Consider the following 25,636-nt stretch of genomic DNA (forward strand, 5'->3'; position numbering starts at 1 on the left):
ACTTTTTATTGGGTGTCTTATTGAGTTGGGGCATTCTTTACATAGCTGTAATCAACCCCCCACCCTGCCCCGGCCACCCCCACCCACACCCACCCACCCACACCCACACACAGACACACACACACCCACAAACACACACACACACACTCTCTCTCACTCACTCTCTTTCTCTCTCTCTCTGGTATGGTAGTTCTCTTAAATAGCGTTTTTTGGTGTGTGTGTGTGTGTGTGTGTGTGTTTTAATCTTTTCTTGGCTGCGCTGAAGCATGTGAGATCTTAGTTCCCTGACCAGGGATCGAACCTGTGTCCCCTGCAGTGGAAGTGTGGAGTCTTAACCACTGGACTGCCAGGGAATTCCCTAAATTAAGTGGTTTTCTAATGGACATTTAATTTTCTTTTTAACATCTTTATTTGAGTATAATTGCTTTACAATGGTGTGTTAGTTTCTGCTTTATAACAAAGTGAATCAGTTATACATATACATATGTTCCCATATCTCTTCCCTCTTGTGTCTCCCTCCCTCCCACCCTCCCTATCCCACCCCTCTAGGTGGTCACAAAGCACCGAGCTGATCTCCCTGTGCTATACAGCTGCTTCCCACTAGCTATCTACCTTAATGTTTGGTAGTGTATATATGGACATTTAATTTTGATGAAATTTCTTTTGCTTTATGGTTAAAGATACAAGATGTTCCAGTACACATTATTGAATAATCCTTCCCATAGAGATTTGAAATTCTGCAATTAACATATACTGATTTCCCACAGATATTTTGCTCCTTCTCTTGTCATTTACCAATTAAAAAATGTATTTTGGAATGTTTGAAAACCGGCTAAAATTATAGATACTCTCCCTGAAAAATGTGTGCACAGGCATTTTTTTCACACAGTGTCACAAGGTTTGCAGAACCCATGAAATCATTTCATAAATCTCTGATCAAACCTCCCTTCCCACTTTTTAAATACTTCAGAGTTCACTTTACGCATGGAAGCCTTAAATTATCCCACCTGATTATTATCCTGCATAAACCCATATATACTCATATTATTGCAAGTACTGATGTGTTTTTATTTTTAAGGGAATCATCTATTTCCTTTCAAAATTAAGAATCTTAAGGGAATAATAGGCATTTAATTAATCTTTAATGTGAGGTTGCTTACTGTTTTTTAGATAAGCAGAATGAGGCTCAGAGAGGAAATTCGACTTGCCAAATTTTTACACATCTAGTTATAGTTTTAGCTGTGTGGTTCAATACCATGTTTCTCAAATTCCACATAGCCTTTATTATGCTAAATTCCCTCCCTTGTGTAATACCGAATATGCAAAAGATTGAGTACCTATCCAGTGATACTAAAATCTAGTGATATTAAAAAGCATTTATTAAGTATCTTTGCAGATGGCGCTAGGCTAAGTCTTCTGCTAAAAACTTTCTACTTATCCAATCTTCACCCTTTAGGCTGAGGAAGAACAGTAGGCGTTAGAGTGTAGTTTCGGATTCCTTGCTTGAAGCTGATAGACACAGGACCTAAGGGAATATTGATGAACATACAGGTTAAATTCCACTAAGAAATGTCTCACTAAAAGATTATTAAAAATATATTTTATATGTGGCAGAGTTGTAACAGCTATGATAATTTGCATTTGTGTGATGTTCTGTAACCTGCATACATCCTTAGATACATTATCTTCTTTTATCTGTTCAACTTGTCCTTGAGACAGATTCTATTAGCTCGTTTTTTCAGATGAAGAAATTGTCCCAACTTCTTTTTTTTTTTTTAATGTTTATTTTATTTTATTTTTGGCTGCGTCAGGTCTTAGTTGCGGCTCGTGGGATCCTCCGTTCTGGCCTGTGGGCTCCTTGTTGTGGTGTGTGGGCTCCAGAGTGCATGGGCTCTGTAGTTGTGGTGCGTGGGCTCTCTAGTTTTGGCCTGCGTGCTCAGTAGTTGTGGTGTGCAGGCTTAGTTGCCCAACAGCATGTGGGATCTTAGTTCCCTGACCAGGGATTGAACCCGAGTCCCCTGCATTGGAAGGTGGATTCTTAACCACTGGACCACCAGGGAAGTCCCTGTCCCAAGTTAAGGTGACTTGCCTAAGGTCATTTTAGCCACTAAGTGGCAGAGCTGACACTCATCCATTTAACTCCTAAACTGTTACCTTTGCTAGAAATACATTACTGTTTATATAGCTGGTTTAGATTAAAACAGAGTAAACACTGATATTTATCTTCTCTGTTTACAAAAAAAAAGAGGTGTGGGGGCATACCAGGTTGGACATTTGAGCAAGATAGATGAGTATGCTTCCTTGCTAAGGTGGTGTGAGTGAGCCTTGTTGGCATACAGAAAAGAGTTTAGCCACCTAAGAACTGGAAATAAAGAAGAGTAGAAATGTTGCAGAGGCCCTAAAAGTGTCTCAATAAAAGCCATTTTAAAAGAAAAAAAAACCAACTCATTTTTATTTCCCCTCCCCACCCTTGATGTTTTGAGATATAAAGTGAGTTTATCTGACAAGGAAGCTGGGATGTTTGAGGAAGGAGGGCAGTTGAAAGTAATTGCTATTTTGCATTTTAGGACAAGATAACCTTGCCTTCTCTTCTGAAGGTATAGTTAAGAATATTTCTTGAAGACCTAAATGATGAAGGACTGTAGAAAGTATTTATTTTACATATCAGAATACTGTTGTGGAAAACTTAGATAGCTTTTCTTGTGCAGAACTCTTTGTTGATTAAGTTAGTTTTTATCTGTGCAGTGTATTTCTGAAGTTTAAAAATTATATAATATACTTTAATAATCTGTAGGATTGTTTATGCTATATAATTGAATACATGAATAAATTGTATTTACTAGTGACATAACTTTTAGTGATAATACTTCTTTCTCTAAGGCTCTTTATTATTCTTTGCACTTAAATTTATAAGGTATACTCACAACAGTTAGATTTACATATGAAAGGCAGCCCATGAGAATAGTAACTGTTAAAACACAACACATATTCTCTGACTTTAGGGGAAATGGGAGTGGTAAGTAAAACTTGAAGTAGTAATTTTTAAAAACATGGATAATAAAGTTTACTGTAACATAACCTTTTTTTTAAGTCAGAAGGATGTTTATTACATAAAACAATTAGAAACAGCTTAAATAAATTTTGTGACATTAAGACAGTAGAATGCTATGTAACTATAAAAGTGGTGTGGTATAACATTTAGTGACATCTCATAGACGTCTGTATAGCTAGGCATGCAAAGCATTCCCATAGTCATTTTTTAGCAAATAATTCCTTTAATAATGCTGTAAAGTAGTATGGGTCAGTGGATTCCCTTTTGAGCACAGGAGGAAATTGAAGCCCTCAGGAAAACGCCCAAAGTTAAGGGTCTTGCCTGAGCTCTGTAGGGCTAGTTGGTTAGGGCAACACAAGTCTCCAAATTCAACTACTAGTGCTCTTTCCACTTGTTATAAGAGCAGTGGTATCATTTCTTCAGGTTTGGTTTTAAACTTGGCTTTGCTTCTGCCCCTTTAAGAAAGTATCAGATGCCAGAGTCAGCTTTTAATTCTTCGCTTTTCAGTATTGTATACTTACTGATTTGGTACTTCTGAGATTATGAAAACTATAGTTCCTTGCCTTTGGTTGGAAAATATCCAAGAATAAAACAGGTATACCTATAAATTAGTTGCCTTGTAGAGGTAGGTAAATACAAATTACATTTACACCCATTGGGTAGCATTAAAAATTGTACAGTGAATTCATGTAAAGCATCCTTTGCTTTTATTTGATGGTTTGTTAATTGAGATTTGTAAATGACTTTTCTTAAATGTAGGTTTTTTTTGTTTTGTTTTGTTTTTTGGTAATTTTATTATTTGGCATAAACTTTATTTTTTTTGTTTTGCGGTACGCGGGCCTCTCACTGTTCTGGCCTCTCCCGTTGCGGAGCACAGGCTCCGGACACGCAGGCCCAGCGGCCATGGCTCACGGGCCCAGCCATTCCGTGGCATGTGGGATCCTCCCAGACCGGGGCACTAACCCGTGTCCCCTGCATCGGCAGGCGGACTCTCAACCACTGCGCCACCAGGGAAGCCCCTGGCATAAACATTTAACCCGACTTTTCCTACTAACAAGTGCTTGGAGAATTAATTGTAGTACCAGTTTGAATCACATTTCCATCTCATTTAGAAAAATTTTAAAAATATTTCTGATGATAAAATTAAAGACAACAGAAATGAATTTCCCAAGTACAAAATGAGTAGGCAGTTTAAGATTTACCACTGGCTGATATGGATAAATAACCACTGTAGCCATGTAACTTAGGCATCAGAGCCACTGTTTTAAAAAAAAAAAAAAAAAAAAAGAGCCTTGAAGTTGTATGGCTTTTAGCATTAGAAAAAAGAATGGAAAGCAGAAATAAAGAAACCTGACCCTGGAACAGGTTTCTAGACAGAGCTGGCATGCCATATGGGCAACCCTACCCCAGAGGAATAGACACCGCCAGAATGTTTTCATTAATTGTGTTACATTGTTAAGGTTCTATTAAATAATTTTTAAACATCTTTATTGGAGTATAATTGCTTTACAGTGATTAAACATTTTTATTTGAAAAATCCATAGTATGTCTTAGAAGGTTTGGCTGAGTTATTTATATGTCATTCTGAATTGATCCTGTTTTTTAACACTGCTGAAATCTCTTGAGTTTAGGGTAACAATTTTAAGGGACTTGGATGCCTAGGGAGAGGTCACTGGAAGACATGAGAGCTGTATACTGGAAGGGGAATTATCAGATATATAAACATTTATTTTTTTCACAATTTAAAATTTTTGCAATTTTTTCATAATTGTACTATTAATTAACCAAATGTCCCTTTTATTTGTTAACTTTTATATTGCTGTCACTCATATTTTTATCCTTTGACTTATTTTTCATTTTTATAGATAAAGTGGAGAACTTTAGTGAAGAACATGAAAAAAATAGTCACCATATTTACAAAAATGCTGAAGACAGTACTAAGAAACCCAATGCAGAAACAACAGTGGCTTCTGGATACAAAGCTGATGAAATCAAAGAAACAAATGATACTTGGAACTCCCAGCTTGGAAGAAGGTCAGAATCTCCATCAGAAACATCTTCAATCAAGGGATCTGTAAGAACTGGTTTGTATGAATGGGATAATGACTTTGAAGATAGCAGATCAGAAGATTGTATTTTAAGTTTGGATAGTGATCCTCTTTTGGAGATGAAGGATGAGGATTTTAAAAATCGGTTGGAAAATCTAAATGAAGCCATTGAGGAAGACATCATGCAAAGGGTTCTTAGGCCAAGCAACTGTAGGACGTATTGTAGGGCCAATAAAGCAAAATCCTCACAAGGAGCATCAAATTTTGATAAGCTAATGGACGGCACCAGTCAGGGCTTAGCCAAAGCAAACAGTGAATCAAGTAAAGATGGCCTGAATCAGGCAAAAAAAGGCAGTGTAAGTTGTGGGACCAGTTTTAGAGGGACGGTTGGACGGACTAGAGATTATACTGTTTTACATCCATCTTGCTTGTCAGTTTGTAATGTTACCATACAGGATACTATGGAACGCAGCATGGATGAGTTCACTGCATCAACTCCTGCAGATTTGGGAGAAGCTGGCCGGCTAAGAAAAAAAGCAGATATTGCAACGTCTAAGACCACTACTAGATTTCGACCTAGTAATACTAAGTCTAAAAAAGATGTTAAACTTGAATTTTTTGGTTTTGAAGATCATGATGAGACAGGAGGTGATGAAGGAGGTTCTGGGAGTTCTAATTACAAAATTAAGTATTTTGGCTTTGATGATCTCAGTGAAAGTGAAGATGATGAAGATGATGACTGTCAAGTGGAAAGAAAGACAAACAAAAAAAGATCTAAAACGGCTCCATCACCCTCCTTGCAGCCTCCTCCAGAAAGCAGTGATAATTCCCAGGACAGTCAGTCTAGTACTAATAATGCAGGTAAGACTTAAAAAAAAAACTACAAGTAAACGTGTTTTTCAGGCTTAAGTAACAGCTACTTAGTTTCCTCCTGGATACTTAGTTTTAGCTTGTTACTACATTTAATTTTAATAGGAGTACCTATTTAGTGCTAAAGATTACCTTATCCAAAGATAACAGCATTTAAATGTTAATAAAGTCCCACCTTGTAAGGAACCAGTTTGTAAATTGGGGAGTCTTTTCATATTTGTATTTTAATTCTACCATTAGCACTTGAGAATTTTAGTGTGTGTCCGTGTGTGTGTGTGTGTGTGTGTGTGTGTGTGTGTGTGTGTGTGTGTGTGTGTGTAGGGATAATGAACATCTTGATATTTCAGTTTTGAAAAACTAAATGCAATGGAAACATAAGGATAGATTTTGGTCATTTAGAACTATATTGATACTAGGTGGTTGTAATGAGGGAAGTATTAGAAAATTAAAATAAAAAAGCCTAATCAATAAATGTTAAAAAACATTCTAAAGAAATCTTAAATTTATGAAGTTAAGATTAAATCTTAAGAATCATCCTCGTAAGTTGACTTAATAAAATTAAAAAGTGCTAGTTAAGTATTTATACACTCTTACCAGTGAAAAATTAATTTGTCCCTTAAGATAGTAGGACCAGTAATGACTTGAAGTCCTTGAGGAGTTGATAGTCTCCACTGAGAGACAAACAAAAGAAATAGGTTAGCTTTGCTATGAGTAAGTCACTACTTGACAAGGGCTTTGTGAAGTGGATTGACTGTTGAGCGACGAAGAGTATGTGAAAGCCTCTGGGATACAGGGGTTATATTTATTTGTATTTAACCAAATACAGTTTTCCTATATCAGTTTACTTGTTAAATAGAGCTTTTGTCCTTTTAGGGTCATAGAACAAGAATCATTATGGTGAATTAGAACTATCATAGTAGGGACTTCCCCTGGTGGTCCAGTGTTTAAGACACCACGCTCCTAGGACTTTCCTGGTGGCGCAGTTGGTTAAATCCACCTGCTGATGCAGGGGACACGGGTTCGAGCCCTGGTCCAGGAAGATCCCACATGCTGCGGAGCAACTAAGCCTGTGCGCCACAACTACTGAGCCTGTGCTCTAGAGCCTGTGAGCCATAACCACTGAAGCCCGCACATGTAGAGCCTATGCTCCAAGAATAGAAACTACCGCAATGAGAAGCCCACGCACAGCAGTTAAGAGTAGCCCCTGCTCGCTGCAACTAGAGAAAGCCCGTGCACAGCAACAAAGACCCAGTGCAGCCAAAAATAAATAAATAAATTAATTAATTAAAAAAAACAAGACTCCATGCTCCCAATGCAGGGGACCTGGCTTCTGATCCCTGGTCAGGGAACTAGATCCCTCATGCCACAACTAAGAGCCCACAGGCTGCAACTAAAGATCCCATAGTATTCTTACATACAGATTTTCTTATAGAGTGTATCATACTTGAGGCTACCTACCATTTTGCTTCATTTGGCCTAAAAATAGGTTTGCTAGATTAGAATCGCTAAAGCTAGAATTACACAGGAGTAGCCCCTAGGAGCCCGCCTTACTCCCCACTGCAAAAAAATAAGAGTATTTTCAGAATTCAACGTTGTGTTGAATTGCTTCTGAAGAACTGAAGTTTGCTGCAGCCTTGCTAGTCACTTGAGATATGACTGGGTAGACAGCTTTACATTTGCTTTCTCAGGAAGATGGTTAGTAATTATGTACTGAAACCTGAGCTCCAGTTCTGCTACAGCCTTCTTAGCTCTTATCCTAACCTTGATAGCAAGTTATCGTAAATCATTAGGCTCCCTTTGAAAAACATCATGTTGATAACAAATAATGTTTAAAAATGAGAGACTGTTTGATTGATATATCCAAAGTTGGAATCTGAGTCTTCATACACTGTATGAAACAGCAAACATTTTTAAGGGTTGGGACAGAGAAAAGTCTTCCTATTTTTTTTTTGAGGGGGGAATTGATAGTTCATTTTTATTTATTTATTTACATTTTTGGCTGTGTTGGGTCTTCATTTCTGTGCGAGGGCTTTCTCTAGTTGCGGTGAGCGGGGGCTACTCTTCATTGCGGTGCGCGGGCCACTCACTGTCGTGGCCTCTCTTGTTGCGGAGCACAGGCTCCAGACACGCAGGCTCAGTAGTTGTGGCTCACGGGCCCAGTTGCTCTGTGGCATGTGGGATCTTCCCAGAACAGGGCTCAAACCCAGGTCCTCTGCATCGGCAGGCAGATTCTCAACCACTGCGCCACCAGGGAAGCCCAAGTCTTCCTATTTTTAAAAAAATACTTATTTATTTATTTAGGCTGTGCCGGGTCTTAGTTGCCGTACACAGGATCCTCGTTGCCGCGTGCAGGCTCTTTAGTTGCGGCATGCGGGATCTTTAGCTGCGGCGTGCAGAATCTTTAGCTGTGGCATGCGAACTCTTAGTTGTGGCATGCACATGGGAACTAGTTCCCTGACCAGGGATCGAACCTGGGCCCCTTGCACTGGGAGCGTGGAGTCTTAGCCACTGGACCACCAGGGAAGTCCCCTTACTATTTTTTTCTTTTTTGTTTTTGTTTAGGCTAGAAAAAAATATAGCCATTTGGAAATTAGTGTAATCCTTTGGTTAGTTTTGTGGTAGTACCACAGACCACTGAACTACATTGTACTAGGTCATTCTGTATCTTGCCAAGGATAGCTATATCCTTTTTTGGGGTTTTTTAAAAATGTGGCCTCTTCAGATGTAAGCAGGCATTCTTTGAAGGCCAACATGATTAAGTGTACTTAAATTCTAGAAAAATGTTACAGGTGCATATCACCTGATGATGTGTGTGTGTGTGTGTGTGTGTGTGTTTAAACTAGACCATGCCAGTGTTAATGTTGATAGATAACTAGCAGTTATATGAACTTCGAAGAACAAATTATTCTGGAAAAGAATTGATTTTGCCAGTGAAACTGGAGCACATACACAGCAACTAGGTTTCTGATTTTCTTTTAGAGTAGGGGACAAGCAGGGAGTGAGCACGGGAGAATGAGACTTAATATCATTGGAGTATTTTGTCAACTCTGTGGTGCTTTTATTCCTTTTTTTTTCTCCCCACAATATGCTTCTTTCTCCTCAAAATGTTCATAGGTTGTCTGGTAGATAATTTGAAATAATAGAAAGCTAGCTAGTTTTGATTACCATTTCAGAAAACTTGGATTTTACAGAGGATTTGCCTGGTGTGCCTGAAAATGTGAAGAAGCCCCCAAATAAACAAGGAGATAAATCAAAGGAAAATACCAGAAAGATTTTTAGTGGCCCCAAACGGGTAAGTAAAGCACTATCGGTGATTTGTATTATTGTTGGAGGGCTCAGCTCTTTTTTTATTTAAAAATTACTAACAAACATCATGGCAATTAAATTTTGTCTTTCAGAGGATATATGTAAATTATTTTTTCAAAGCATTGTAACCATTTTTTGAAGTGTGGTAAAACATATATAACATAGTCTTTATTATATGCAAGTGTACAATTCAGTGACATTAAATACATTCATAGTGTTGTATAACCGTCACTGTTACCTATAACCAAAACTTTTTCATCGTCTCTAACAAAAACACTGTACACATTAAACAATAACTCCACCTTGACCTTCCCAGCCTCTGGTAAACACAGTTTTACTTTCTGTCTCTATAAATTTGCCTATTCTAGGTGCCTAATATAAGTGGAGTCACGCAATGTTTGTCTATCTGTACTTGGCTTATTTCACTAAGCATTATGTTGTCAGGGTCCATCCCTGTTGTAACATATATCAGAATGTTTCTTTTTTATGGCTGAATACCAAATTTTGTTTATCCATTCATCTGTAGATGGACAGTTGGGTGGTTCTCACTTTTTGCCTATTTGAGTCCCTGCTTTCAATTGATTTGGATACTTAAGAGTGGAATTTTGGGGACATATGGTAGGTCTTCGTTTAACTGCCAAAGTGTTTTCCACCTTGACTGCACCATTTTTATACTCATATTAGCAATGCACAAGGTTTCCAATGTTTCCACATCCTTACCAACATTTATTTTCTGAGTTTTTTTTTTTTGATAATAGCTATCCTAATGTGTGGGAAATGGTATCTCATTGTGGTTTGATTTACATTTTCCTAATTATTGATGTTGAGCATCTTTTCATGTACTTGCTGGACATTTGTATAGCTTTTTTGGAGAAATGTCTATTCAGTGCCCTTTTTTTTTTTTTTTTTTTACATTTTATTTATTTTTGGCTGTGTTGGGTGTTCGTTTCTATGCGAGGGCTTTCTCTAGTTGCGGCAAGCGGGGGCCACTCTTCATCGCCAGTGCCCATTTTTGAATCAAGTTGTTTGGTTTTTTATTGTTGAGTTATAGGAGTTCTTTATATATGAATGTCTTATTAGATACATAATTTGCACATAGATGTTCCTATACTGTGAATTGTCTCTTTACTTTCTTGGTAGTGTGCTTTAATATCAGTGAAGTCCAGTTTATCTATTTTTTTCTTTTGTTACCTGTGCTTTTGGTGTCACATCTAAGAAATCATTGTCAAATTGGATGTCATGTACCTTTTCCCTATGTTTTCTTCTAGGTTTTATAGTTTTAGGTTTTACATTTAGGTCATTGATCCATTTTGAGTTAATTTCTGTATATAGTGTAAGTTAAGGGTCCAACTTCATTCTTATGCATTATATAAGTCATTTTAATATGGTCCAGCATAGGTATTGAGAATAATTTGCTTGACTTTACCTTTTTTTAAAAAAAATTCCTTTACTTAAATAGCTTGTATAGTGTTAAACAGTTTTATTATTGAAAATTGCAGTTAGAAGTTGTTGACATTTTTTGTAGATTGAACTACTTTTAAGCAACTAAAGAATGAGTGTGTCCATATTATCTGGCCTCATTTTATTTTTATTCTTTTACCTCTGTAAACAGCCAGTTAGGAATCTTTTCAGAGTGATTGTGTTATACTTTTGCAGCCCCAGGTGCTCACCCCCCACCAGAAAAAAAAAATGCTTAATGCTCATTTCAACAGAGCTAACTTGCTCTGGAGCCAGGGGCCAGGGTAGTGTGGTATAATGGCTATAGCCCTTAATGCTTAGGTGAGGTTTTGGTTTATAAAATTGTGTATGGCATGTGTTGATTTCTAGTGTAAAAGTTATACATTTTTTGGTCTCAGGATTACTTCACATTCTTAAAATTTTATTAAGAATCCCAGAAAGCTTTTGATTATATATGTTATATTTATCAAATTGGAAGTGAAAACATATTTCAAAGATACTTATTAATAATTCACTTAACAGTAACCCATTACATGTTAATATAACATTTTAGCGAGAATTATTTTCTTAACAATGTGGTGAGAAGAGTAGCATTGTACATTTTTTGCAAATCTCTTTATAAAGTTTGGCTTAGTAAAAGACAGGTAGATTCTTTGGGATTAGCAGATGCAAACTAGTATGTTTAGAATGGATAAACAACAGTATCCTACCGTATAGCACAGGGAACTCTATTCAGTATCCTGTGATAAACCATAATGGAAAAGAATATGACAAAGAATATATATAACAGTCACTTTGCTGTACAGCAGAAATTAACCTAACATTGTAAATCAACTATATTTCAATAAATTTTTTTTAAAAGAGCTAGATTCTTATATCCTCTATATTCAGTATTTTTCATTGTTGTTTTAGTTGAAAAATATGAAGAAAATCCAGCCTCACATAGATAAGTAGTTGTATTTTAAGTAGCTTTTCCAGATAATTATAGACATTCTTCGTTGACATTACACCAAAATTGAAAAAAAATGGGAGTTTCTTTTATAAATAAATAAATAAATAATTTTATTTATTTATTTATTTATTTATTTATGCATGCCTGTGTTGGGTCTTCGTTGCTGCGCACAGGCTTTCTCTAGTTGAGGTGAGTGGGGGCTACTCTTCCTTGCGGTGCGTGGGCTCCTTACTGCGATGGCTTCTCTTGTTGCAGAGCATGGTCTCTAGGCGTGCATGCTTCAGTAGTTGTGGCTTGTGGGCTCTAGAGTGCAGGCTCAGTAGTTGTGACGCATGGGCTTAGTTGCTCCGCGGCATGTCACATCTTCCCGGACCAGGGCTCGAACCCATATCCCCTGCATTGGCAGGCGGATTCTTAACCACTGCACCACCAGGGAAGCCCCAGGAGTTTTTCTTTTCTTTTCTAATATTTATTTATTTATTTACCTATCTATCTATCTATCCATCCATTTATTTATTTATTTGGCTGTGCTGGGTCTTAGTTGTTGGCATGTGGGATTTAGTTCCCCAACCAGGGATCGAACCCAGGCACCCCCTGCATTGGGAGCGCAGAGTCTCACCCACTGGACCACGAGGAAAGTACCTACCCCAGGAGCTTCTTAAAGATTAGTTGTAACTTGGAGTCTAAAACCGTGCCAGTGAACCTTTCATAATGTTGCATTAAAATCTGTTGGTCTGTCTTGCCTTTGAATGGATCTTTTACACATGCATGCTTTGTAACATTATACATTGGTCATTTGGAAAATACTGGTTAGACTGATTTATCTAAATCTTTCAGTGGTGACACACTTCATTATACAGTATCAAAAATATCATTAATATCACTGTCAAACTCATCAGAAAAGTCTTTTAAGTATTGGGAAGCTATCAAGTTCACAGTTCTCCAGAATTTTAGTTTTTGCTTAAAAGTTGAAATTTTTTCATTGGCAGAAAATACTTCAGGGAAAATGACTGGCAATGACAGGCCTACTTTGTTCATTTTTGAGAAAATGTCTGCATAATACCCAAGTCTGTATAAGCATAGTTTGTCAGTTTTTTAAGTAAAGAATGGTGTTCAGGAAAAAAGTGGCTGGTTCAGCTTGAAACTTGAGCCAGTAGTGGTTTTTTTTGATACAACCACACTTTATATGCAACAGAAGTGTTTTAGGCACACTGGTTTTGTCACATAGACCATTAGTGCACTTAGGGTTACGATTTAATCACTAATTTTCACTCCTTTATCAAGGGCTTTTTTCTTATGTGAAACTGGCATTTTATTTTTTAACTATGAAGTGTGTAGCAGTGAAGAATATGACTACTTATATACAGTTCAGAGCCCCTGCCTTGATTCATGCTAAGACACCAACAGCTTTACCCAGCATTGCTTTTGCACCATCCCTGCAAATATCAACGAAGTGAAAAAGGCAAACAACATATTATTATTGTGAAAATGTTTTTGTCTTTGTAGACACCCTGGAAGAGTTTCCTGAGTCCTTTAAAGCATTCTACTTTATTTCTCCCACCTCAACTTTTTATTATAAAAAGTTAAAATATACAGAAAGTGTAAAAAAATGTGATGAATAACTATATTCCTCTATCTAGATTGATCCCCACCCCCCCACCAAATCATCATAATTACACACAGTCCCCTTCCTCTTCCCCTTTTTCTCTTCTCTTCATATGTGTGTGTGTGTGTGTGTGTGTGTGTGTGTGTATTATATAACATTTTTCCTGTCGTATTTGAAAGTTGTTGAGATAGCATGCATTTCTTAAGAAAAAAGACAGTCTCATACCTAACTGTGGTTATATGATTGTAATACTTAAGAAAATTAGTAATTCTTTGATATAATCCTATGTCCAGGCCATATTCAGTTTTCCTCAGCTGTCTCCAAAATGTCTTTTAGTGCTGTTTTTCTCCCCAAACTATAATCATTTACTTGTTATGTCTCTTTAATCTTGAATAGTCCCCTCATCTTTTTAAAATTCCCCATGGCACTAGTTTTTTGGTTTTTTTTTTTTGCTTTTAAGAGCCCAGGATATCTGTCTTGTAGAATGTTTCACATTCAGAATTTATCTGATTGTTTCCTGATGATGTAAGTTGTTACTCCACTATATTAAAGTAGTATGGTGTCATAGAACACTGGAAGTAAGTCTCTACGTTTGATTAGGCTGAGGTTTAAACATATTTTGGCAAGAATGCCTCAAAGTCATATTGTGTATGTTGCATCACATCGGAAGGTATGTAATATCTGGTTGTTCCACTCAAAATTGTTTGACCACCTATTGAAGGTTGTGACCACTGGATCTCCCCAAAATAAAAGTATGGTTTTCCTTTTATAATTTAATTAGTAAGCTTCTGGGTGTGACTCTGGCAGCACGTGAATATTCTGTTCCCCATTATTGTTTTACCTCATAATTTTAGCATCCATTGTTGATCTTTGCCTGCATCAGTTATTACACTGACAGTTACAGAATGGTGAGTTTTCTAATTGCGATTTCTTCTACATTTAATAACTGGAATTTTGTAAAAAGGAGTTTTCTTTCTCCCCATCCCAACCCCGAACTTCTATCACTATAGACTCAATAATTTTTACTTATTAAATGTATTTATAATAGATTTGGCCAGAGTAAACCATTTCAAGCCATTTCTTGTGTCCTTTTGATATAGACCCATCATCTTTGAGCTTTTCTTTTGCTTTCTGCACGAAAGATGACCCGGACTTATCTTGTGCTTTCAATCATGGACCCATCCAAGGATCCTTGGTTCTTTTTGTGGGGATTAGTACTTAGAAACCCAGAACTAAGTGCTGGGTGTGTTCATTGCTTCTAGGCTCTTTCACTGGACAGAGCTATGAAATACATTGCAAAATAAACTGAGTTCATACTGATAGTTTCATTTCAAATCTAACATTTCAAAATTTGGTACTTAGCTTTCTTTATTGTACAGCACACATTACTTTTTAAATTATAACACCAATATTATTATGAACAGTAAATACACTAAGTGAAGTTAAAATTTCTTTCCAGTTCTTTTTGTCTTCAGATTATTTCACTAATGATGAAGTCATAGTAATGTGTTCAAAAGTTTTGAAGTAATTTTTATCTTGTGTATGTTAATTCAGTATTCAAGTTCATATGTACTTATTTATGTTCATTTTTTTAAACTTAGTTTTAAACTTAATATTGGATATATTTCTTTCCTACTAACACAACTTAGGAGGCAGCAGTGTACATGTACTTGACCCGATTACGAAGGAATCTCTCCGGCCTAAAGTAAATCAGGTCATGCAACCAAGTAGGCAGAAGACCTATTTACTGTTGATGGATAGTGTCAGAGGAAAATTAAGAAAATCATTATTAATTTATGAAACCAAAAGAGCTATGAGATTGAACTCATTTAAAAGATGTAATATAAGTAAAGCCTGCCTTAAAACAATAGTCCTGATTTAATCCCCAAAGAGGCTTCAGTAAATGTTTTAATTTCCTTTTAAACCTCCTATTGAAAGATTTGCCCAAAACCCTCTTTAAGTGGAATTGTGTCCGAATTTTTTCACTTAGATACTACTACTATTTAGGTGGATCAGTAAGATTCAAAAATGAGACTTTGATCCAGAGTGTTATAGTACTTTAGTAAAAAGTAATAAAAAATGCTTTAGATCCCATGGAAGTTATGTATCCTTATGAAAATATCTAGGTAAAGAATTTAGAAGCCTCCTTCAGGAAGAGAGCAGCAAGAAGTTAAGCAGTATAAAATCCCTAGCTCTTAAAATAAATAGGTCATCCATTTGTCTTCAAGACAGCTAAAAGACTACTTAAGAGTTGTTTAAAAGGAGAGAACCATTGAGAAACAGAAATAGTGGAAATTTAACCTTATTGAGTTTTGATGAGTATAAAGGAATACAGGAAATAAATGGGATCAAAGTTTTAAGCATTTATAGATTAACAGAGTGGAAAGAATAGATTTGTTTCATATGTGAGAAATCAGGATTCATGGTTTCGATGTAAAAAAGGATAAGCTCAGTTCTCCAAGGAGTTTTATGTAGGTTATCCCCCAAATCTCCAGAGAAAAAGGAAAGGCAGGGGTCACTAGGTAGGTGGGCATAGGAAATGTACTCAGCAGTTGTTCCATTTCTCCATTATAATAGAAATACCCTCCTGTAGCTGATAGGTCAGTGGGAGTATCTGGGTCTTCTGCATTCTGATTAAAGGCACTAATGACCTCATTTCTGAGTGGTAGAGAGGTGGCCCACGTCTTGTAGTGGCAAATTTTCCTCCTTACCTATCAGGCTTTCTTAGCTCATGTTTTGGATTGAATAAAGCTGTTGTGGAGGGTAGCCCTGTACATTGGAGGATATTTAACAACATCGCTGGCCTCTACCCACCAGATGCTAGTCCTGTTTTCCCCTGCTCTGTGCGCCTCCATTTCAACCAAAAATGTCTTGGACATTACTAAATGTCCTATGGGGGTCAAAATGGGCTCCCCTCTCATTGGGGGTATGTGTGTGTATGTATGATTTGAGAGTAAGTTGTAGACTTAATGCTGATTACTCCCAAATACCTTAGTCTTTACTTTCTGAAAACAAGAGTACTCTACTCTATAGCTATAGTATACCCATCAAAACCAGGAAGCTAATAATAACATTGATATAATAATTCAGTCTAATCCACAGATCCCATTCAGTTTTACCAATTGTCTCATTAATGGCCTTTATAGCAGAACAAATCACACATTACTCCCCCCTCCCCCACGTCTCCCAGAGAAAGAACCCATGATCCAATCCAGAATCACATGTTGTATTTAGTTGTCACAAGTCTCCACCCTCCTTCTGTCTGGAACATCTGTGTCTTTCCTAGTTTTTCCATGGCTTTGACATCTTTGAAGAGTTAAAATCAGTTATTTGTTGAATGTCCCTCAGTTTGTGCTTGTCTGATGTTTTCTCCCGATTAGATTTAGGTTTTGTGTATTTGGTGGAAATACCTCAGAAGAGGTGCTCTGTTCTTACTGCATCATACCAGGTGGTGCACAATGTCACTTTGTACCATTGCTGTTGATATTAACTATCCCTTGAGGCCTGTCAGGTTCCTCAACTCCTCATCAAACTTTTACCCACTAGTTTTAGCATTGATTTTTGCCTGAATCAATCTTTACTATGATGGTTGTTGAATTTTTTTTTCTAATTACATCCTGCCTTCTCTAGTTGTTAGTAGTTGGCCTTCTACTGGTAAGGTAGATTTTTTTCCTCTCCTTCATGTATATAAAAGAATATATGTATTTATATATTCATTATGTAGTATATACATTATATATTCATTTATTTATAAATTTCTTTATATCAGTATGAACATGGATTTCTGTTTTATTCAGTCATTTGTTACTGTTATTTATTTAAATGATAGTACTGTTATTATTTCGATACTCAGATTTTCTTAGACTTGGCCTGTTCGTGGTTTTTCAAACTGGCTTTTAACATGGCCCACCACTTTGCATTTCCTTACTAATGACACACAAAGATGTTCAAGGCTCATGATGCACATTCCCAGTTGTGGAATCAACCATTCCTCCAAGGACCCCTGTTTTCTTTTAGTGGAGAATGATCTTTAAAATTTGGTCGCAAAGTATGGTCATTTCTTCTGGGGTGTCATTGCTTCTAGGCCTTCTTTGAGTTAACAGAGCAAGGAAACACGTGAATATATGCATTTTCTTCCTCTCTCCTTCGCCACCCCCCGCCACCACACAGACACATACTTATTTCATATCTATGTATATTTAGAACCATGAGTTCACACTGATACCTCCAATTCTAGTTCAACACCACATGTTTTATTCTAGCCTTCCCACTTTGCACATTTTACTTCTCTTTGCCGACAGTGAAGAATCTGCTTCCCAGTATCCTCAATACATTTACGTATTTGCTCAGTCCTCTTGTATATAGCCAATTTCCTGACCACACAGGCCATCTCCTCAGCTTTAGTGCCACCAGCCAAGAGGTCCCTCTTCCCTCTCTCTATCTTCCCATGTTAGAAAACATTAACTTGGGAATTCCCTGGTGGTCCAGTGGTTAGGACTCTGCACTTCCATGGCTGGGGTCCCAGGTTCGATCCCTGGTCAGGGAACTAAGATCTCACAAGCTGTGTGGTGCAGCCAAAAAAAACAAAAAACTAACTTTTTAAGCTTGCTGGCTGTGAGAATTTTCCCCAACACCTCACCAGGTATATAAAGAATTCTGTTCGTAACAGAATTGAGGGCTGGCTGGGTAAACACATGTGGCAGAAAGAAGATGAGGAGGTAAAGTAAACTTCTGGTAAGAACATATTTGAAATGATTACTCAGAAAAGTTGTCACTTACAAGGGAGAAAAGTAAATATAGAGTTTGAGGCATTAGCTTGAAACATACCTGGTTTTAAGTACCTGAGCCTGAGTACCTGTTGTTTCTGTATGTGGTTTTATCATTTGATAATTTTTTTAAAAATATTTATTTATTTATTTATTTATGTTTGGCTGTGTCGGGTCTTCGTTGCTGCACGCGGGCTTTCTCTAGTTGTGGCTAGCGGGGGCTACTCTTTTTTTTTTTTTGTGGTACGTGGGCCTCTCACTGTTGTGGCCTCTCCCGTTGCGGAGCACAGGCTCCAGACACACAGGCTCAGCGGCCATGGCTCACGGGCCCAGCTGCTCCACGGCATGTGGGATCTTCCTGGACTGGGGCACAAACCCGTGTCCCGTGCATCGGCAGGCAGACTCTCAACCACTACGCCACCAGGGAAGCCCGGGGGCTACTCTTCGTTGTGGTGCGCAGGTTTCTCATTGTGGTGGCTTCACTTGTTGCAGAGCACAGGCTCTAGGCACACAGGCTTTAGTAGTTGTGGTGCGCGGGCACAGTAGTTGTGGCTCGTGGGCTCTACAGCGTAGGCTCAGTAGTTGTGGTGCACAGGCTTTGTTGCTCCGCAGCATGTGGGATCTTCCTGGACCAGGGCTCGAACCCGTGTCCCCTGCATTGGCAGGCGGATTCTTAACCACTGCGCCACCAGGGAAGTCCTGATCATTTGATAATTTTAATGTTTTTTTTTTTCTTTCAGTGCCATCTTATTTCTGATCACTGGCTACAGTTTCCCTGAATCCCATTATTTGTAGTTGCCATATATTGGGTTGGCTAAAATGTACGTTCAGTTTTTTTCCATAATATGGCTCTAGTAGTGCTTAGTTGTCACTAACTTCATTTGAAACAATTTTGTTAGATTGTATGTGACTGTCATATCAGCGTGCATTTAAAAAAAAACAGCAGGGGCTTCCCTGGTGGCACAGTGGTTGAGAGTCCGCCTGCCGATGCAGGGGACACGGGTTCATGCCCCAGTCTGGGAGGATCCCACATGCCGCGGAGTGGCTCGGCTCGTGAGCCATGGCTGCTGAGCCTGCGCGTCCGGAGCCTGTGCTCCGCAACGGGAGAGGCCACAGTAGTGAGAGGCCCGCGTACCGCAAAAAAAAAAAAAAAAAAATCAAAATCGGTGAATTTTTGTGTAGCCATTTTAATATTGAAGATGGAAGAAAAAAGCAACATTTTCGGCATATTATGCTTTATTATTTCAAGAAAGGTAAAAACGCAACTGAAGCGCACAAAAAGATTTGTGCAGTGTATGGAGAAGGTGCTGTGACTGATCGAAGGTGTCAAACGTGGTTTGCAAAGTTTTGTGCTGGAGATTTCTCGCTGGACGATGCTCCACAGTTGGGTAGACCAGTTGAAGTTGATCGTGATCAAATTGAGAACAATCAACGTTATACCACGTGGGAGATAGCCGACATAATCAAAATATCCAAATCAAGCGCTGAAAATAATTTTCACTAGCTTGGTTATGTAATTGCTTTGATGTTTGGGTTCCACATAAGTTAAGCAAAAAAAGCCTTCTTGACCATATTTCCACATGCGATTCTCTACTTATTGTAATGAAAATGTTCCGTTTGTAAAACAAACTGATGGGTGATGAAAAGTGAATACTGTACAATAATGTGGAATGGAAGAGATTGTGGGGCAAGCGAATCACCACCAACCACACCAAAGGCTGGTCTTCATCCAAAGAAGGTGATGTTGTGTATACAGTGGGATTGGAAGGGAGTCCTCTATTATGAGCTCCTTCTGGAAAACCAAACGATTAATTCCAACAAGTACTGCTCCCAGTTAGACCAACTGAAAGCAGCACTGGACGAAAAGCATCCGGAATTAGTCAACAGAAAACGCATAATCTTCCATCACAAGACCGCATGTTTCTTTGATGACCAGGCAAAAACTGTTACAGCTTGGCTGGGAAGTTCTGATTCATCCGCCATATTCACCAGACATTGATTGCACCTTCGGATTTCCATTTTTTTTGGTCTTTACAAAATTCTCCTAATGGAAAAAATTTTCAATTCCTTGGAAGACTGTAAAAGGCACCTGGAACAGTTCTTTGCTCAGAAAGATGAAAAGTTTTGGGAAGATGGAATTATGAAATTGCCTGAAGAATGGCAGAAGGTAGTGGAACAAAACAGTGAATACGTTGTTCAATAAAGTTGTTGGGGAAAATGAAAAATGTGTCTTTTATTTTTACTTAAAAACTGAAGGAGCTTTTTGGCCAACCCCGTATGTGCTGATAAGTTTAGATCATTTTTTCTGCCTGCCCTGCTTTTTGTTTGATTTCTAGCTTTCCATTCAGCTGCTGCCAGTTTGCTCTCTTCCTAAGGGATTATCTGTATAATCATCCCAACTAACCTTCTGTGCTTGGAGGGTTATATTTTACCTTGGGCTTTGGCCATCTTATTTTGCCGGTTAAGACTATTTGCTGGGTCACTGATGAAACTAACCATAATGTCAATCTCAGTTTCAGTTCTCAAATATTTATAGCTTCACTTTCATCATTTCCCTGTGGTTTAATGCTGGGCCCATGTGGTACTGTCTTTTGTTTGACTCTCAAAAGAACATTCTGGACTTTTTTTTCCTCTTCCCTCCTGTCATTCAATATGACATAGGATAGTGGGTTTATGGGCAGTTGAATTAAAACTTGATTATCAGTATAAATCATGGTTATATATTTAGCTGTATTCAAAAGTTAAAATTGTATAAAGCTGCAGTTTTAAAGTTCAGTATAGTTTTTATAGTTTTGTAAACTCATTTTTTTTTGTTTTATAAAATGAGTTTATATATATAGGTTGTCAACTTAAAAACAGAATCTTACAATTGAAGAGATTTTAAAGGACAGGTAGTTCCACCTCTCACCCAAGAACAGATGTTCCTTTATAGTATCCTTCTCCAGCAATTAGAACTCACTCTGATGAAGCAGCTTATTTTTCTGTCAAATTGTTTTACCCATGGTTACCTTTGTTCTGTGTCTGGGGATTCATTGACCATCCTGGGATCCAGTCATCGAGATAGCAGTATGAGACTCACTATAGTCTCATGGACTAGAAACCTGAGACATAGATAAACGTGAAGCCGAAAAAAAGAGAGACTGTAAGCCACTGGTCTGCTGATGAGGGATGCTGGCCAAAGTGTAAAAGTAAAAAGCAGGTTGGTGAGTCAAAGAGTTGTTGAAGCTGAGCGTGTTCTGGCTGAGCCTGGGTATGGAAGAGGGTCAGTTTTAGTTGACTTTTCGTTGTCATTGTTTTTACATAATACCTGCATTTCACAGTACTAGGTACTGGGGATATAAAAAGGAGAAAAATAAGTAAGTGTCTTAGAAAGTGAGGTAGAATGTTTTTTCCCCACGGAAACTTTTGAGTAGTCTTAGTATTTCATACTCATTATGTTTGTTCCAAAGCAGGAGTATCTGTCTTCCTTTTATATAGGTAGTATTTAACTTAAACATTGAACCAGGTACTTAAGTCATTGATCTGTATTCTATAAAGATGTAGGAAAGTGTAAGTTATTTTCTTTATGAGATCTAATTCGGGTGGTTTTCTTTCCTGTAATATTTTATTCTGGAAGGATTTTAATAAGGAATAAAAGCACCATTAATCTTTTTATTTTCTGTAGTTCAGGTTCCTTTAAAGTTTGAAAGTTCAAAATATTTCACTATAACTTATTTCCCAGAAAGTGAAGTTTGAAATGAGAAAATGTAGCCATGGGTTAATCAAGAACATGGGAACTCGAACAAACATTTGACAGAGGGAGAGAGAGAGAGAATGTGTGTGTGTGTTAGGTTGTTTATAGTTTGGAATTTGGTTTTCTAGTTTGTAGTACATTTTATTTAGAGTTCATTGGGATTCTGACATCCAGAAAACTCTTTGCTGAACTTTCTTTTATTGATAGTCTTACGACTTTATGCTGATGATGACCATAAATTAACATTAGATGTAAAATATTGGGAGTTTTTGGGGGATGGTGACCATATATTTTTTCACCTTTAAATTCTTAGTGTCTGAGATACAGAAGGTGTTCATAAATGTTTATTTCTAGGATTTTTGAAAGTATCTTTCAGCAAATAATCTTCATATAGTACTAAATGTTTGGCTTTTTTATGTTTGAAAATTGGTAAACATCAAATTTGGGAAAATTTTACCCAATATTCTTCAAATAGTTTTTGGCTCTCTGTCCCCTTCTGGGGACTCTTATTATACTTGTCTTGCTTGTATCAGCCTAAAATCAACACGTATAACCTGTAGTCTGACAGAATAAGGCTTATTGACTTATTGCAATAAAGGATACTGCACAGCAGAGAAACCAAGGGGCATCTTACCAAAGAAAAGTTTTTGTAGGATTTTGGGGGAACTGGGGAGTTTGGGTAAAATTTAAATGAAACAGTGTTTGAGAGGTTCAGGGCAAAGTACTATCTGTGAAGGGAGTTAATTTTTACTTTCTCATACAGTTATTGGGCTGGGTGAACTTGTCCCAGTGTGTGCTGACATTCTTTCCATCTTTTTAATTTTTTCAGTCTTGGTTTCATTTGGAGATAGTTTAGATAGTTTCTGTTGCCCATTTTCAGGTTCTTCTACAGCATCTAAGCAGCTATTAATCCCATCTCTGAAACTTTAGTTTGGGTCTATTTTATATCTTTCTTGTCTACTTAACGTACTCAGTTGTTTTCCCTACTTTCTTACATATGTGGAATATAGTTACAGTTATTTTCAGTGTCTTTGTCTCCTAATTCTGTCATCTGCCTTGTTTCTGGGTCTGTTCTTACAGTGAACAGAGACAAATTTGGTAGAACCAGATTGAAAATAAATGAGGAAACTGTGTTAAGAAAAAGTAAGGAATAGATGAGTTGAATCCAAAATTCAAGCCTTTTTGTCTTGATGGATTTCCTGGGGATCTACCACAAATACAACTTTGAGCTTCTTAGAAGCCAGGGCAAAGAAGATTATCAGTGGCCCGTTTGCTTTTTAGGAGGGGAGATTAAAAACAGAAAACTCTTACTACCATTGCACCAGGTATGGGTTATGTTTTCATCTTTTTCTGTGCCTCAGCTAAGAAGTATTGCTATTTCATTTATTATTGATGGGCTATTTAATTAACATTTGATTAAAGAACATAAAAGAAGAATATCTTTATCCCTTCCCATTTTGTAGGATTGCCTGTATTAAACTTGAATTCATCTTTTTATTACTCTTTGATTTCTTAATTTAACTGTTGTCTGAATTTGATTTAGTTGTTTCATGGAAATTAAAATATTAACTGATAGAATGATGATTTATACTTTTTCTATTTTAAAAGTTTTCTGAGAGAATTTTTAAAGATTTTTAATATTTTTTATCTGGGAATAATTAAAAAATAGTTTGTACTTGGAAATAATTTCAAAATTACGGAAGAGTTACAAAAATAAAATAGTACAACAAACATTCCTTATGAATATTATCTTAATATTCGCTTTTTCATTTGTTCTTTCTCTTTGTGTGTATATTCATACACATGTATTTTTTCTGAATATTTAAGGGTAAGTTCATATATATATTTTATATATATAATTAGCCCTTTGCCCTAAATACAGTGTGTACTTCCTAATCAATTACATATCCACATCACAGTAATCATCTTTAGTAAATTTAACATTGTTCCAGTATTTTTACCTAATCTGTTGTGTCAGTTTTGTCAGTTGACACAGTAATGTCCTTTGTAGCATTTTCTCGTCTCTGCTACAGGATCCAGTCTAGGGTGAGGTATTTCATTTAGCTGTCATTCATTTAGCTGTTTAGCTGTGTCTTTAGTCTCTTTTAACCAGGAACATTTCTGTAGTCTTTCTTTGTCTTTTATGACATTGACATCCCCTGATCCCCCTTTAAAAAAAAAGCTTCTCACTTTGGTTTAATCGAAGTTTCTTCATGATTGTATTCAGGTTATTCATTCTAGGCTGGGATACTGTGTAAGTGATGATGTATTTTTTTCAGCGTGCCACCTCTGGAGAATGTTAATTATGATCACCCAGTTAAGGGGTTGTCTATTCCTCTGCTGTATAATTATTTTCTTCCCCATGCAACTAAAAAGCAGTCTTTGAAGAGACTATTCAAATACCTTGTTCTTCATACTCTTAGATTTAATATACATGATGATGCTTTCCTGATTCAGTGTTTGCTGTGCCGCTTGCAAAATATTCAGTCGATTTTCCCCATTTATTTATTTATTTTATTTGTTTGGTTGTTTTATTTTTCTTTTATCAGTATGGACTCATGAATCCCTGCCTCTTTAATGGTTCAAAATTCATTATTTATTTTGGAGGTACAGTTGTCCTGATTTGGCTAGTCTGGCTCTTCTGTCGCTGTGACATACCCCCATCATTCTATGGGCATTTTCTTACTTATTGACATAACACAGTTTTCCAGATTCATATTGTACCTGCTCTGCTCCAGCCCTGGAATTAAGCCCATTCTCTGAGAAGTCTCCATTCCCTTTAGTGGGGAATGGTACTAGAGACCAAGATCTGGGCAGTAGATGTGGTCATCACTTCTTGGCCCTTTTAGTAATAGATGGAGATAGGAAACTTTCATGTATATGCATATAGATTCCTGCATATGCACGTACCTGTTCTAGAAATCATGAGTTCACACTAACTTCAATATTAGTCCATCCCTACAGGGTTCTTTCTTGCCTTCTGTCTTAACCCTGACTCCCAGCAATATCAACACTTTTACTCAAATCTATAATACATCTAAAATAGTTTGAGAATTGCTTTGTCCATTCCACTACAATAAATAACTCTACTACTGTGTTTAGGATTTATTTGTAATCCTGCACTTGCCCTACCCTACACTGCCACTGACCCAAGGTATAAAGTCAAATACTGTGTTCATAAGTAATTTAGATGAGTTCTGTCTGCCTGTCTTTTCTTCCTATCTTCCCTTCATTGTATTTGCTATTCATTTGAATTATGAGTAGGTTTATGTGTTCTGGTTTGCTTTCACTTTTAGGTTTTTTTCCCCTTTCATTCTCATTTATTTAATTTATTTGGTTGAATATGTACAACATTAGCATGCTTCCAAAAGTCAGCACTATACAAAAAGGTAAGTTCAATGAACGGTCACTTCATTGAGTGATGTTCTGGCCCATCACTCACCCTGGTAGGGACTTCTCTGCTTTATCCTTTCTGTATTTCTTTTTACAAAGATAAGCACAAATTTTCTTATCTTCCCCCTTATATAAAAGGTAGCATCTGTATGTGCACTTTTCTTTCTATTTAAATTTTTATTTAGTAATAACTCTTGGAAATTGTACCCTGTGAGTTCATAGATCTTCCTCAGAATATATATGTTTACACTTTTTTTTAAAAAAAGTTGGCTTTAGATTGTATTTTTCCTTGGTTTTTTCCTTCTTCTCTTAAATGTTCTTTATATCCTTCAAATTGTTTCTTTTAAGGTTATACGTGTGTAGGTTATATATATACAAATCCAGTGTTGGCAAAATCTTATATATTCAGCACACCCCTATCATTATTTAGTCCTAATTTCAGTTGTAGCATT

At 37.0% G+C, this 25,636-nt stretch overlaps 1 protein-coding gene across 2 annotated transcripts in view; it reads left to right on the forward strand.

The window, feature by feature from the left end:
* The window catches only part of WAPL (WAPL cohesin release factor), a 77,860-nt gene that overhangs the window by 20,061 nt on the left and 32,163 nt on the right, over positions 1-25,636 (forward strand). Inside the window, exons 3-4 of one of the 2 annotated variants that reach the window (XM_079899405.1) lie at positions 4,918-5,961; positions 9,144-9,262. In XM_079899405.1, coding sequence (XP_079755531.1) covers positions 4,918-5,961; positions 9,144-9,262 — 1,163 coding nt within the window. The remainder of the gene's footprint in view (positions 1-4,917; positions 5,962-9,143; positions 9,263-25,636) is intronic. The other variant, XM_079899406.1, reaches the window with a different exon arrangement.

This window comes from Stenella coeruleoalba (assembly GCF_951394435.1).
Source record: "Stenella coeruleoalba genome assembly, chromosome: 16".
Taxonomy (NCBI): Eukaryota; Metazoa; Chordata; class Mammalia; order Artiodactyla; family Delphinidae; genus Stenella; species Stenella coeruleoalba.